This window comes from Hyalella azteca, unplaced genomic scaffold, assembly GCF_000764305.2.
Source record: "Hyalella azteca isolate HAZT.00-mixed unplaced genomic scaffold, Hazt_2.0.2 contig243, whole genome shotgun sequence".
Taxonomy (NCBI): Eukaryota; Metazoa; Arthropoda; class Malacostraca; order Amphipoda; family Hyalellidae; genus Hyalella; species Hyalella azteca.
In genome coordinates, this window is record NW_025930598.1 from 720 (window position 1) to 15,759 (window position 15,040).

The 15,040-nt window shown below is 36.6% G+C and overlaps 3 protein-coding genes across 3 annotated transcripts; 1 reads left to right on the forward strand and 2 right to left on the reverse strand.

The window, feature by feature from the left end:
- Positions 1-4,491: 4,491 nt before the first annotated feature.
- LOC108676202 lies at positions 4,492-8,881 on the forward strand. The gene is made up of 6 exons (XM_018164255.2): positions 4,492-4,695; positions 4,920-5,036; positions 5,300-5,414; positions 5,946-6,110; positions 6,426-6,525; positions 6,873-8,881. Exons 1-6 carry the CDS (start codon positions 4,510-4,512, stop codon positions 7,006-7,008), a joined length of 819 nt encoding a protein of 272 aa, XP_018019744.1. The 5' UTR covers positions 4,492-4,509; the 3' UTR covers positions 7,009-8,881.
- A 235-nt stretch (positions 8,882-9,116) lies between these two features.
- Positions 9,117-10,588, reverse strand: LOC108676204. The gene is made up of 2 exons (XM_018164258.2): positions 10,498-10,588; positions 9,117-9,753 (listed from the first exon to the last, which is right to left on the reverse strand). Exons 1-2 carry the CDS (start codon positions 10,501-10,503, stop codon positions 9,271-9,273), a joined length of 489 nt encoding a protein of 162 aa, XP_018019747.1. The 5' UTR covers positions 10,504-10,588; the 3' UTR covers positions 9,117-9,270.
- Positions 10,589-12,482: 1,894 nt separating this feature from the next.
- Positions 12,483-14,180, reverse strand: LOC108676201. The gene is made up of 2 exons (XM_018164252.2): positions 14,143-14,180; positions 12,483-13,900 (listed from the first exon to the last, which is right to left on the reverse strand). Exons 1-2 carry the CDS (start codon positions 14,146-14,148, stop codon positions 12,797-12,799), a joined length of 1,110 nt encoding a protein of 369 aa, XP_018019741.1. The 5' UTR covers positions 14,149-14,180; the 3' UTR covers positions 12,483-12,796.
- Positions 14,181-15,040: the final 860 nt, after the last annotated feature.

Sequence of the window (15,040 nt, forward strand, 5' to 3'; positions counted from 1 at the left end):
GACAGGGAACAGGCTGGGAGGTGCTTCGTACACCCCAAGTCTTAAAAACCAATTATAAAAAAAATAAAAAATAAATTGAACTATGCAAACCAAATTTTAAGAATGATTGATGATCTATAGTATACTACAACCATTTAATCTTAATAGGCCTAATCAACATTTAGGCTGAGATGCGTGGCAAGACTCGACTCACTCGAGGCCATTGACCCATGGCCATAAGCCTAGTGGCAAAGCAGAGTTTTTTAGACTCTCCTTCAAGTTCACTTATGAGTTCTATAGCTAAGTAAGTAGGTAGACCAGCAAAGTATCATGGAAACCAGCATCATCATACATAAGATATTGGTTTAAATCTTGAGTAAATGAGGAAATTAAAAATGAACTGATTCTAAAAAATTGCTGGTTTGCCACTATGAATTTATTCGCGAGCAGCGAGCTTAACACCTCTTGGAAACCTAGACTGTAGACAATTCACAATTATCATCAGCACATTGCTGTGGTGCTTAACAATGAGTTACGTATGATTCAGTCTTGAACGTTTGAGCACAAACAATTTCAGAACATTTCATGTGAAATCAACAGATTAATATTTATTAATCTTGATCTTAATAATTATTTACACAGCAAACCACCTATGATGTACGTAGGTTCTCTAGCTTTTGCGTAAAGATATCTAAAAAATATATGTTATGAACATTTTTTAACAATATGTATAAAGATTTCTTCAAGTCCATATGTTGATATGTATAGATCATTCACATTGTTCTTGTTAATACTTAATTGCAAGGAAATTGCACTTTGCAATCATTTGAAAGCTACCTATAAACAAGCTTTCAACAAAGCTAATAGGTAATAGGCTAATAGGTAAATAGCCAACGAAGCCAATAATAGGTAATAGCCAATATGAAGCTTGCAGTGGACAAGGTTGTTGTCAAATGTCAATGCTCAATGACATGTCTATACTATAGACATGGTAATATCACATCAATAATACAGTAATGTACTGCCAAACAGGGTAAAAAGGGACAGTCCTCCAACATTTTGTAGAAATGTTGTAGCAGCTAAACTAAATAAATATTGCAAAACTAAAAATAGTGGTGTAAAGTTCAAGATTTTTACTAGGGTAAACGCGGTATATTCCGACACATTAAGGACGCATCGAGAAATGAAAAACTATAAAAAAACTGTATGCGTTACATAAGTTCTGTTGCCTTCACGTGACTCTCAAAACACTTCACTACGCGTCAGCAACAATGAAACTTCACAAAATGTTGCCATATTTATTAAAAAGCCTTTAGAATGGAAACCTACCAAATCCCTATATTCCGTAAATATTGCAAAACTAAAAATAGTGGTGTAAAGTTCAACATTTTTACTATCTATGCAGCATAAAGCAAGTTGAGAAATCAAACATTTCTTACCTCTGAAAAATCCCTGAAGAAAAGTGTGAAATGATGGTTCATCCATGGTATTTGCTTTCCTGAACTGCATCATTTGTAACTTTCAAATGAGTATCAACACTTTGCAATTAAGGCAAAGAATGCGATAAATGCCATTTTAATGAAAATTTGTACATAATATTATAAAAAGTCATTTTTAAAAGTTCAAAACAGCCTTACTACACAGAAATTATTGCATGTAGTACATCCATTTCCATGGTACCATCAAACGGGGTAATAAGGGATGGGCGGGGAAAATTGGTACAGTTGTCCCACATTTCTTAGAAATGTTGTAGCAGCTAAACTAATCAAAATATTGCAAAACTAAAAATATTGGCATAAAGTTCAACATTTCTACTATCTATGTAGCATGAGTTAAGAAATCACACATTTACTACCTCTAAAAAATCCCTGAAAAGAAGTGTGAAAAGTGAGATTTTGCAAATTACCTCTGCTAAGGTCTCTAGAAGAAAATATTTGCCGTATCAAAAAATTTTACTTATATAAATAATAAAGGTCGCATACAAGTGTTTGCTTAAAAACGTGATTGACAGAATTTGCATATCTCATTCAAAAAAAAAATGGTGGCCATTCATGCAATACGTTTCCCTAAAAATGCAATTGCAGTAGAACCTTGATTAGCAAAAGCTCTAGTCAACAAAAAAAATCGATTAACAACAAAAAATTTTAATTACGTATATTTGCTTGCTCAGCAAAAAAATTTTACTTGACAAAAATTAATGCGCCATCGGTCGTCATGAAATTTTTCAGAAAATGTCATAGATAGAATTGTGTGCCAGCAACATAATATGAAATTAAATGAAAATTAATTAACCTGAACTATTATCTATTTCCCCGAAAAATATGATGGTTGTCACTAAAATATTCCTTTCTGTTTCAGGTCTGATTTTACGATCTTTTTTTGTTATAGTGGATTAACTTGACCCAATTAAAATGGTGTGATATTACAAGCCGTCCTGTAAGCTTAGTTACAGATTAACAGATACAGAAAAGTGCTGTACAGCTGCTGATTTGAAGCTTGCAGTGGACAAGATCATTGTAAATGTTCAATGGGATATTCATTGATACAGATGCCAGATGGTAATATCACATCAATAATATGGTAATGTATGGCTATGGTAATAATATCATATCAATAAAGAAAAAACAAGTAAAAAATCACAGAAATAGCCATTTATTCTACTTCTACATCATCTAATGATCTAGGTACAAAGGAAAAGGAGGACTTCAGATTACTGTTAGTAATAGATGAGTACACTTTGTGTGCTTCAAACATTTTAAATTTCTTGTTTTATTTCAATAGTCCTGGGTTACCCCATTCCCAACTTTCCAGGGGTAATTTGGGGCACATTTATTTTGCATCTGGCACCTTATGAATAGCATATGGAATTTTTTCCAAGATGCCATGCAATAGCCCTTGCAAAGAGCTATAAAATGAGCCCAAACTTGTCTATGAAATGCTTCATCTTAAGAAGTTGTTAACAAAAAATGCTCAAAAACGTCCATTTTTACCCCATTTGATGGTACTCATTGCTTTGGATGATGTAAATATATATTTAAGGTATAAGAAAACAGGGTGACTTGGACCAATGACAAAATTACTTGGACTGTTTTGATTTAAAGAAAAGAAAACCCTCTATAACTAAAAAAATTATTGCATGAAAAAATTCTGCTTTTGAAGAGCTTTGAGATAACCTACAAATGCAATAAAGATATATTTTGTATGTATACCTACTATGTACTTGAGTGAAAATTTGTACCGCAAAAAGCCCCAACAAGTCAACAAAAATGGTCAAGTCAGTAAACTCAAGTTTTAAGATACAGGTATAGGTATGTATTCTACAGATTACCATTATTGGAATTCAAGGTGATCTTTTAGAAATGAGCTTTTCCTGTATACCAGTAATTTATTTTAGCTTTTATTTTGAAGAATTGATAGAACTTTATTACCGTCAACCGGGGCAACCCGGGACTGGCGGGGCAACTCAGGACGCACCTCCGACACGGCGTAAAACTGTTATAGAAGCAAAACTAATTGGAATATTGCAAAACTAAATATAGTGGCGTAAACGTCAACATTTTTCCTATCTATGTAGTATAAAGGAAGTCGAAAAGTACGACATTTACTAGCTTTGAAAAATTCCTGAAAAAAATGGTGAAAAACGCTGTTTTGAAAAGTTACTTCTGCTAAGGTCTGTAGCAAAAAAAATATTCGCCGTATTAAAAAATTTTACTTACATAAAAGTTGCACCCAGGTGTCAGCTTGAAAACGTAATTGACAGATTTTGCCTATCTCATTCTAAAAAAAATGGCGGCCATTTCCGCACGGCGGGGCTACTCAGGCCACCCCCCGGGGCTAGTCGGGACACCTCCAAAAACGCATTTTACGGTAGAACCTCAGTTAGCAAAAGCTCCAATTGCGAAAAAAATTGATTAAAAACAAAGAATATTGATCACATTTTCCTTGCTCAGCGAAAAAAATTTCACTTATCGAAAAATTAGTGCATCATCAGTCATCACAAAATTGTGCATAGCATGTCATGTATAGAATTGTGCACCAGGCATCATAGAATGAAAAGTAATTGACCTAAACTACAATTTATTTCTCCAAAAGATACGTTGGTTGTCACTAAAACATTCCTTTCTGTTTCAGGTATGTTTTTCACGATCTTTTTTACTATAGTAAATTCACTTAACCCAATTAAAATGATGTGAAATTAAAGCTTTTATTTTGAAGAATTGATAGAACTTTATTATGCAAAGCACCAAAGACATGCTTGCATAAATCTGCAATGTACCAAAATGACAGAACTTGAATATTTCTGAAAAATGCTTTGACCTTGCCATCAATGATATATTTTGTCCATGAAAGTTTATCCGTAGGTCCATATTCTTACACCTTAAATGCCTCAGAAATATATTCATAGGAAATATAATTATTTTAATTTAGATGCTTATAGTCATGACATTTCAAATTACTAATGAGCTGTTATTCTATCAGCTGTTAATAATGTACCTATATACTTTTCATCAGATTTGAATAGCCTCCACCATGCCAGAGCCTTACCGGCCACTCCCACCTTATCATAATGAGCATTTAGATGAAAGTGGAGGCAGGCCAAGCAGCTATGTGGTACAAATCCCATCTACCTCTGAGTGTCATCAGACCTGTGGTGCGGACCGACACCACATACCAATACCTGTGTTGCCTGCTTTGCTGGCTCTTACTTTAGTGCAGGTTTGCTCTTCTATGTGTTTGTGCTATTTTTTTGCTCATATGACATATTTCTCTGTGCCTTCCCAGTCTTTCTCTAGATTTTATTTGTGAAGGTTTAATTGAAAAGAATGCTTTTACATGAGATATAACAGCTTGTGAGATACGGGATAACAGGAAATCTTTTTACATCATATATTTTACATTAATTGTAGCATTTGATCTAAGAGTCCCTTGTCCATCAACAGATAGGACTTCTAGTGGCAGTGTTCCTGGTTCCTGTCTTCTCTGAAACCCTACCAATCTCCACCAATGCTTTCTCTGTCTTACAGTACCTCTATGTTGTGTGCTGGGCAATTATTTCAGTAAGATTTTTGAGTACAGAACTATTTGCATACTACATACATTAATTCTAAAAAACAGTTAATTATATTAATTCAATAGGAAAAATATTTGACATTTATTGAGATGATAATCCTCAAATGAAGAACAAAGGCTAATGCAAGCTAAAGCTGAAAAAAATTCCATTCAATTTATTCATTAATAAGAGATACCATATCACATGTGGGAATGCATCTTGTTATGATATAAAATATTTGCGATTTCTATTGTACGTATTATTTTACAGTTCCTCTCATGGTGCATTGTGAATGAATTCCATCGTATTTGGCTGCTTGGCTACCACCAATTCCACCGGACCACAAAGCACCTGCATGCTGCCTCATTCTTCATCTACACTGGAGGTGACTCATGATTGGTATTTTCCTCTGCATCAGACAAGGAAATTCAGTTAATTTTGCTAAGTATTGCATTGGCAGCAAACACATAAACTTGATTAAGGAGTCATTAAATCTAAGGATGAAATAAAAAAAAGTTGTTTTTCATATAATAGAAAATAAATAGCTTAGAAATTCTTGTTCGTCTTTTCAATGAGTCGAACCAAATTTCTAGCTGGAGCCGGGAGATCGAAAAGCAGGTTTCCGAATGACATTTTAATAGATTGCAATGTTTCGAAAATACAATTTTCATTATCAAGCTGGTGAAGGTTTTACAACATCTGAAATTGAATTTGAAATGACAGAAGTACATATCAAAGTACAAATGACACAAATATAGGTATATATTTATATATATTTGTGTAGTTTGGCAGAAGCTGTTCTTTAATGCAGGTTTCATTGAAGACCAGAGAGTATTTCTTATTATATATATTTGTGACTTCTACCTTCCTTAAAAGTAATTGATGTTACAAGAATGATGATATGCCCCTGCTGCAGGGTTGGTACTGTACACTGTGCTGGCCACGGCTGTGAGGGACTACTGCCCAGCCGGCGCCCTAGGTCCCTGCGGTGAACATGTGCATCTTGTGCCAGTCAACTACCAGCAGATCATTGTTGTTGCCCTCACACTCTGCTCGTTTATATTCAACATCAAACTCATGAGTAATTTCCTTCTAGTTTGAAATATTGTATCATTTTATAAGAAGCTGTATTCATGCGTTCACTAAGAGGTCAAGAGGCCTGAAGAACAAATGTTGAGTCTAAAAGAGGGTTAGTGTCTTCTGAAAGCTTAAATAGTTACTTGTGTTTCTTCACTCAATCAATGATTTGGAAGCCCTAACTGGCTACTTCTCTCAACCAATTTTTTCTGCTATGAAATAGTCTATTAAATTTGATCTGTGACTAATTGATTTCTTCACACAGCTTTTGCGGCGCCCATGTTGGTGTATGTTTCCATGTTGATTGCATTTCCCTCAGACGATGTTTACCGCTTCAATCAACAAGAGCTCCCGCCCGACGTGCTCGTCGATGATCTCGGTGTGCGGCTGAGCCAAGCTAGCTCCTTCGCCGGTGCTGGGTTAGTGTTCAAAATACTTGATTGAAGAGCCCGTGTCGCGAATGAGTCTCGATTTCTTGCGTTGGAATACCTGTGTTGAGTAAGAACTTTTCCTTTTGCTGGCGCTTTAACTCGTGTTATCTTCAACGCTTCAACATAGTGCTGCTGAAATACCTACAGTTCAACTATGTCAAAAAGTGTAAATGTGTGAAAAAGACTTTGGCGTGTAGGCAGAGATCAGTGTTTCTGTTGCCAAGTTTATTTGCAAGCGAGGTTATTTACAGGGTTAGTTATAGTTATATGCTGTTTACAGCGAGTTTATTTTGCAAGCGAGGTTATTTACGTCTTATGCTTGCTGCTTTGTGCAGAGACAGAGACGTGATGTGCACCATATTGGACGCGCAAGGCTGCATGATCGATTTCCTGCGAGACCAACTGACTCGTGTCAACCAGCAAGGCACGTTGCTTGCCCACGTCCTCGAGCAGCAGCACTCTGACCCATAATCCTTTAACTATATTCCTTAATAACCTCAACTATAGTCATAAAAATATCATGTTCTGTCTTTTATATCAGATTTGTTTGAATTTCGTCTATAGTAAGGGAGAGTAACATGACAAGAACATTTTATGACTTTAGATGTCAATCAATTTTGACGAAGGTGACTTCTTCAAGTGGAAAGCATCTCGGTCGAAAAAACTACCTCCAGGGAATATGCTAGTTCCCATACTCTATTATTTTCACTAACTTGATGTGCACGATTGATCTGCAAAGATGGATTGAAGAGTTTTTAATTTATTACGGAAATCGTCGCTTTATTTTGTAACACTATACCAATAATAAATTTCAAAAGTGTCTATATTAGCATAAGATTGAGCCGTGTCACAACTATTTGATCTGATATTTAGTATAATCATAAGTTATATTCATTGCACATAACAATTCATTTCACTTTGCTATTCAGACAAATAGTTATCAAATTCCGAAACCCAAGTTGAATGAATATCTTGATGTATCAGATCCGCTGCTATCCACTTGTCTACCTTTGTGTATTGAACGGATTTTATCCCTTTTTCTTAAACGGTTTCACTCGCTCAATACTATAATGCACTATAGCTATGAAATGCACTATAAATAGTTTCCAGCTAACTGTTGTTGCTCGTATGTTTTTCCCTAGTGCGGCGGTCTGATTAGGCAATGAATTGTTTCTCTATTCTAATGCCGCTCAGAAACTGATTTTGATAATTACTATTAAAATTAGGTATAATCATGATAATTAATCATTGTTAGTCTCCTAGTGGATGTCCATCAGCGATGGTTTTGGTAGCTCCAACCGGATTGCTGTCAATACGGATTGAAGGATCTGGCGCAGCTACTTTAGGGTGTTCACTGCACTGCTCACTAAGCGTCGTTCTTGCGAGAATTGATATTCCTCCTCGTGAAAATATTTATATAAATGTCAAAAAATGTATCGGGACAAAACTAAAGAGCACCTTTAATTTGAGATTTTTAAGTATGCAACCGATTACAATTGGTTCGAATATTTTCTTCCTAGTCTCTTATTGCCTGCATTTCATTCATTATATATATTCCCTGGATACGTAAGTTCTCTAGGTACATAAAAGGTGCTATTATTGACGCTTACTGTTGTATGGTCGAGCTTGTATTCATGTTTATCCCAGGAAATCTGTCGATCTGAATGCTTTCTTTGTCTTAATATATTGCGATACAAATTACTTGGACTCTCCGTAATTGTTAGGTACTTTGTTGCCGTGCCATGTTTGGGACTGAAATGCTCATGAAAACTGACTTTTTCCAATCTATTCAATTTTTGCCATGATTATTATTATGCAGTGAAATATGCATTGCGCCTTTAATTTTCTTAGCATTTGTTATAATTTAATAGTTTGAATAAAATTTCACAATTTTTATTTATGCCTTGCAGTGCTATACGACTTTGTATTTTTTTTATTAACGTATATTTATGCACTGAATTTCTATGCAGTTTACCGCTCTGGGGACAATCAGTTTTTCCTTTGTTCTAAGTGACATTAGTCGGGTCAGTCTTCTCTTGGCTTTCTGTGTGATGTTATGGAATAAAAAATGTATTTTTTAATTCCTATAATTGTTAATATTTCGATTCACTGACTGCAATACCATGAAGGACAGAAAATCTTATTGGAAATAGAATAAATTCTGTATGACGCTCTAAGAAAAAGCTTCTTGGGATCGCGGAAGGTATGTAGGTACTAAATTCCCGAATGTTTATACACGCCCCATGGCTATTAGTAACCGATCTTAATGTAGGTATTACTCCAGAGCGGTGTGTATCTGTGGTGCTCCTGTTATTGAAGAGATTAATTATCAGGCATTTATTAATTTTGTGTTTTTGTAACCTTGAAGTAAGTGATATTAAGTGATATTGGTAAATATCGCTATAAACATAGTCTCCCCTAAACGGCAGTTATTCATGTCTATCTTAAAGCTCGTTCAGTTCTCGTGTTATTTCTCTAAAGTTACTTGTTCCTTCAAATACTTACATTGAACGAGTAACTGAGGAACATTATTTGTTCCTCTGGCGATTACACGCGTGAACTGAGAAAAAAAAAATCCATTTATTTTTACCGTTTTCTTTTTCGCTGTTCTGGGTAAACAAATAATGGTTCATTTGATAACAAAAAACAACAATTTAAACGATTTTGAAACAAATTATTTTCAAATAATAAACATCGAAGTTAATGCCACGAACACCATGGCGTCCAGCTTAATTATTCAGTGCCAGGCGCGGGTCTGACGTTGATATGGTAGGAGGCGTAGCCAAGCCCTTCGGGGAGAGGAGCCTCGTGGGTGACACCAAGGTTCTTGGCCACGTATCCTGAGGGGAGGCCTGCTGCACTGTAGGTCTGAGGAACCACTTTGGAGTCGAAGACCTGAGGCTGAACGAACGTAGTCTGGACGGCGTTGAATGTCGGCTTAACATCACTGAACTCAGGCTCAAACACCTGGTTGGTCGCGACGCCGCTAGAGTAGACGATAGGTGAGCTGAAACTCACTGGCTGAGCTGCGTGGTAGAATGTGCTTGGGATGAAAACTTGTGGGGTGTGAACGACGGAGCTCTGAACCGAGTAGGTAGTGGGGATCACGCCTGCCACGGGGATTTGGCCTGAAATTGGGAAACCGAAGTTCGAGGAGTAGAAGAAAGGAGATGCGCCTGCTGAGGCGGCAGCGACCATGGCGAACAAGATGGCGACCTGGCCAGAGAATCATTTCGACACGTGAATTCCAACTTGCAAATAAATTTATAATGTAATTGATAGAAAAACATGACTGTGATACTTGATAAACGTACGAGAAAGACGGACAATTACATGCGGTGATCGATAGTGTGGATGATATTTGTTATAAGAGTAATTTACTGCCAGATTTAGATCTTTATATGCACATATTTGCCATGTGTAGAGCATATGTAACGAGTAATACACAGTCGTACGAAAATCTAATTTCGTGAGTAACTTAAACCTGGTGTACAGAAACCGAAGACTTATTTCTTAAATTGCTCGCATCTCTTTCATCATTGATTTCCTCGTCCTCACGCCAACCTTATTTATTATATTTTATCCGGGAAATAAATCAAGTCTTATTTAGATAACACGTATAATTCTAAATCTTAATCACATCATTTTAACTTATTAGGCATTATTAAACATATTATTAGCATAAGCGTAACCGGCACTTACTCAATTTATTTCAGCTGATTTTCTTAATAAGTTCCCTAAAATTCTATGTTACCTGCATAAAAACTCGGCCTTTTAAGCTTTAGACGGCATTTATCTAGTGATCCCAGAAGTTTAATTTTTTAGTTGTTTAATTCAAGAGCAAAAATGCGTTGTGCACTTCACTTCTAGGAAAATATTTTTTTCAAATCCAAAGATACTTGTAAGGAACATGCAAATCCATCAACAAACAGAGGATTTAAAAAATTATGCGTCTCTCACCTTCATGACAGCGATGTTGACAGTCCAGAAGCAGCGGCAAGCAAGACAGAGACGCCGCCCGGCAAGTTTGCCTTTTATACCCGGGCCAGAGGTGCGGTTCACTGCAGTCACCCTGTCAAGCTCCGCCTACTTATGCCGGCACTGAAAACTCGCTTTTCGATACTGCCACAAAACAAAGTAATGGCTTGATAAATGCATTCGATAGCTTCTGCGTATAATATTTTAGAATCAGTTTAGCACACATTCAGACAGAAAGCATTTGCGACGTCTGCATAAATTTCCAAGCTCTTTCTGTTCTCGTCTGAGGCTGTACAGCGTACAGAGCATTCCATTAAGCCGAGCACTATTTTTCGTTCATTTTATATAATCATCTTGTACTGGTTACAATTCTATGTTACCAACTTTTTCTGTAAAATTCATGTTTCTCATGAATTCGCTTCCTCGTGGACAACAAAGCATCTTGGTTTCAGCTGATTGGTGGACCAGAAATCATGTACAGAGCAACGACCTTTGACGTCCTTCCTGTCTCTGAGCGGCGCTGGCCAGCAAAACTGAGCTGGACCTAGAAATTTCCTAGAAGCTGCTCTAGTTTTTTATTTATCGCCAGCATTTTATTTTCTCGAAATTGAACGTTCACCTCGCAGATGAGTATTCAAATTCTTTATGCTTATTCATAATTCTGAATTTACACAGAGCAGCACTGCATACCAATGAAGAAACTGAGAAGATCTGTTAACAATATATTCATTTCCATACAGCCTCCTATATTTTCCCTCAGCCAGTTAAATAACCAGTTTTGAGAAAAGCTCCCAACAGCTGAACGGTAGCATCTGTTTCATATTCTGCGCTGCTTGAGAGATTTCGTAAGCTATAATTTTTTGGGTTACAAGATTGCTTTTATGATCACTTTTGAGTTAGGTACTTTAGTCTCCCGAAATTTCTTTGTTCGCTCGAAATTTGTGTCAATGTGTTTTCGTAGCTAGTTCACAGCCAGTAGCTCTTCAGGCAATTTAGAACAGATTTTCAAAATGGCAAATAATGATGAAAAATGAAAAAAAATAATGGCAAAATTTAATTCAATGATGTGAAAAATAGTCAACTTTCGGAGTTCTAGAGAAGATTGAAGCGAACAAAAGGAAATATTTAGTGTAAATCGCTTCTGAATCCTTATCAAATGGCTAGTTATTTCATCGAGATCTTATGGAGTCGGATCAAGTAGAAAATTTGTACTCGTTGCGAACACCGGGATTGCGAACTGAAATCGGGTAGATACTGCTACGCAAACCAAGATTCAACACTGCGCTCATTCTGATTTTGTTGTTCGTTCAATGAAAAATAGAAATTTACGGTGTGTATTACAATGCAAGAGAAACCGAATTGTCCGAAAACCCGCGACATTTTTGCAACGGAGTAAGCGTTTGCGGAATAGTCACTCGTAAGTTAGCTCGTATGTTTTATCTCATATTATGTGTTTTCGAACGCTTTTTTATGTATTAGCATGTGTGCTATGAGCCTCCGGCTCTACATGCATATGGGATATTCAAGTGCATATCCACATCATGTTGATAGATTACCAGGATAAATTTTTTCCCTGGAATAGGAACTGATGAGTCATATAACGGCAAGAAGGAAGTCGAAATAAAGTGTTCATTATTCATTACGGACGGATTTCTTTCTAGAAATTCATAATTAGGATTTCTTTCCAAAATTCGAACGCGAGTTACTTATTTTGAATTATATCTTGTATGTGGTTTAAACGGTACTTTATTCAATTATCTTTGCTCATTAATTTCTTCATCTTTTTATTTTTTTATACATCAACTTCAATTTTGTTATTTCAGTTTTAAAATTAACTACGTAATTCGTGGTAACGGGTTTCACTGACCTGTGGGGTTATTCATCTGTAGGTGACCAGTACTCTTGCTTTTTAATGAGATGTGAAATATTTTTTTTACATGCTATATTTTTTGCCTTTAAACAAAAAGTTGGGAGTTATAATTTTATTGAGAACAGGTTGGTTATTAATCTACAATCTAGGTTGATTTGAAGATAGAAAAAGAGAAAGTAATTCATTTTTTTATTCATAATTAGGGATGCTTAAACCTGCGATAAATGGAGATGTGCAGTTCCAGAGCTGGGAAATTTCTTGCGTGATAGTTTTGCTGAGCAGCAATAGCTTTTTTTAGTAAAATATTGCTGAGCAGCAATAGCTTTTTTTAGTAAAATATTGCTGAGCAGCAATAGCTTTTGTTAATAAAATATTGCTGAGCAGTAATAGCCACGCTTTTAATTCTCAACATTAGAGGTGGCGATGTGTTCCAGGAACTGCTGCAGGATGCACTCCAGCATAAGGTTTGGCAATAAGTCCAGTGTGAGAACCGATGTGTGATGCAGGCACTTTTCCATGTGCCAACGGGATACTTTTGTGTACTCCATGTGAAGAAAAAAGTTGTTCTTGTGGGATAAAGTACTGTGTAGAACCAGGGAGTTGGGAAGCTGGCGAGTTGAGCGATTGACGTCCATGTGTAAATAGGTTCTGACCGAAGCTGAAGGGTTGAGTCTTAGCAAATGCCAAATTTCTTTGATGATGAATAGATGAAGAATCATCCTCATCATAGTCATCTACTTCATCATCATCATCAACATCTTGATCATCGTCATAGAAATGGTTCTTCAGTGGGATCGCTTCGTTTTCGTAGCCGAAACGGTCGATTGTGTTTGCACCCAAAGCATGGAACGGTGTCGAGTATTGACTGGTGAAGTCAAATTGCGATTCGTATTCGCTTGCTTTGTTTTTCGGAATGAAAACATTTTTGTTACCGTAGGCCTTGAGTAATTCGTTTTCTTCAAGGAAATTACTTTGCGGAAAGTTAACTGCTCTAAAGCTGTTAGGGTAGCCATTTGCAAACGCTGAAAGGAAAGGAACGATGCTACCAGCACTGTAGGTAATCGGAGCCGCTCCTGGAACTGCACTTGGAAGCGAACTGGAGACGAAGTTTAGTGCCGGTAGGTTGGAGTAGACGTTCGCATAAGGGAAGTAATTACTTGATTGAACTTTTTCGAGGCCACCGTCGTACTTTGAAGGATTACCCGCTTCAGCTAATGAAGCAATGGGATCAAATTCCGTAATAGTCCTCAAGTTGTTTTCGAAGTTCGAAGGATTTCCCGTTAGTGAAGCTACTGGATAGAATTGAGGAATTTCTCGAAAGATCTTATCTGAATGGGCATGATTCCCTGCAACTTTGAGTGAAGCTGTGGGATAAAATTGGGGAATAGCTTGCACTGGTCCAGCGTGCGGGTGCCCGATGTTAGGGAAATAAGGAGTGCGAGTCCGCAGCCTGGTTGGGTCTTGGATTGCAGGAGTGGCCAAGGCCTGCACGATGACAGCGAATGCAACGAAGATCTGAAAAATAATATTCACGTCATGGTAATCTTTCGTATTGCGCAAGACCAGCATTCATACTTAAAAAACGCTTCGACTCCGCTTTGTCGCTAAAACGCTTAGTTCTACAATTCTTCCGTTCCTGATATTTTATGTGAAAAATAAATCATAAACAAAAAGCAATTCTATACAATAATTCTACTATCTCGTTCATATTTTCAGTAGCACGTAAGTCAAGTTTCAAGTTTTTTTAAGTTTCTCACCTGCATGCTGTACAAGTTGCTAATGCGGCTGTGGTGGAGCAAGATGTGGTGATGCGCCTCCACCCTGTCCTTATATATGCGAGCAGACATCATCTTCCGTCCCAGCGATGCGCTTCCTGTTCGTGATGGCTGACCAAGAGAATGCTATGATTCATCGGCTTCTTTGCTCAGAAAATATTGTTAAGTTAGGCAGCTTTGCTTGTCAATGTCGAATAATCTGGTGGTATTTTTCCTCAGTAATCTGTTTTTACCGTAAACGGGCAAGATTACTATTTATTATATTCATTGTGAAGTAATGAGTTTAGGGTGATTCTGGTATTTTTCTATCATCAATTGAAGGTAACAGAATATTTTTTATTGTTTGACTTATTTCTTCGAAAAAAATCAATAGACTGCCTATCAATATTTATTAACATTCAGAGTGACGTTGTTTCAGTGTCATTCAGTATTTGAACTTGCATATGGTCAAATGTCACCAAGGTTATAACATAGGCTTGAATGTGATAAAGGTCGGTCAGACACACATGTGCAGCTTTATAATAAATTGTGTGATTGAACAATACAGAATCCCGGGAATACAGAATGATAATAAAATATATGATGAAATTCGACCAAAAATCATAAGCTGATAAAAAGCGATGACATGGGGAGGAATGTAATGGGTAGGTAATGTACAATGAAATTAACTGCACATTTTTTCACGCAATGAACTGTGAGTTCTATTGTATAATATAATTGCAAAAATTGCGCAATATCTAGGATAATGTACTGGGTGGTGTATTGATCAATATACTGGGCAATGTACTCTAAAAAGTACAGAACAACTAATTGTGTCATGCATTGTGTAATGTGCTCCGCATTGTACTGGACAATATGATTTACAATGCACTGTAAAATT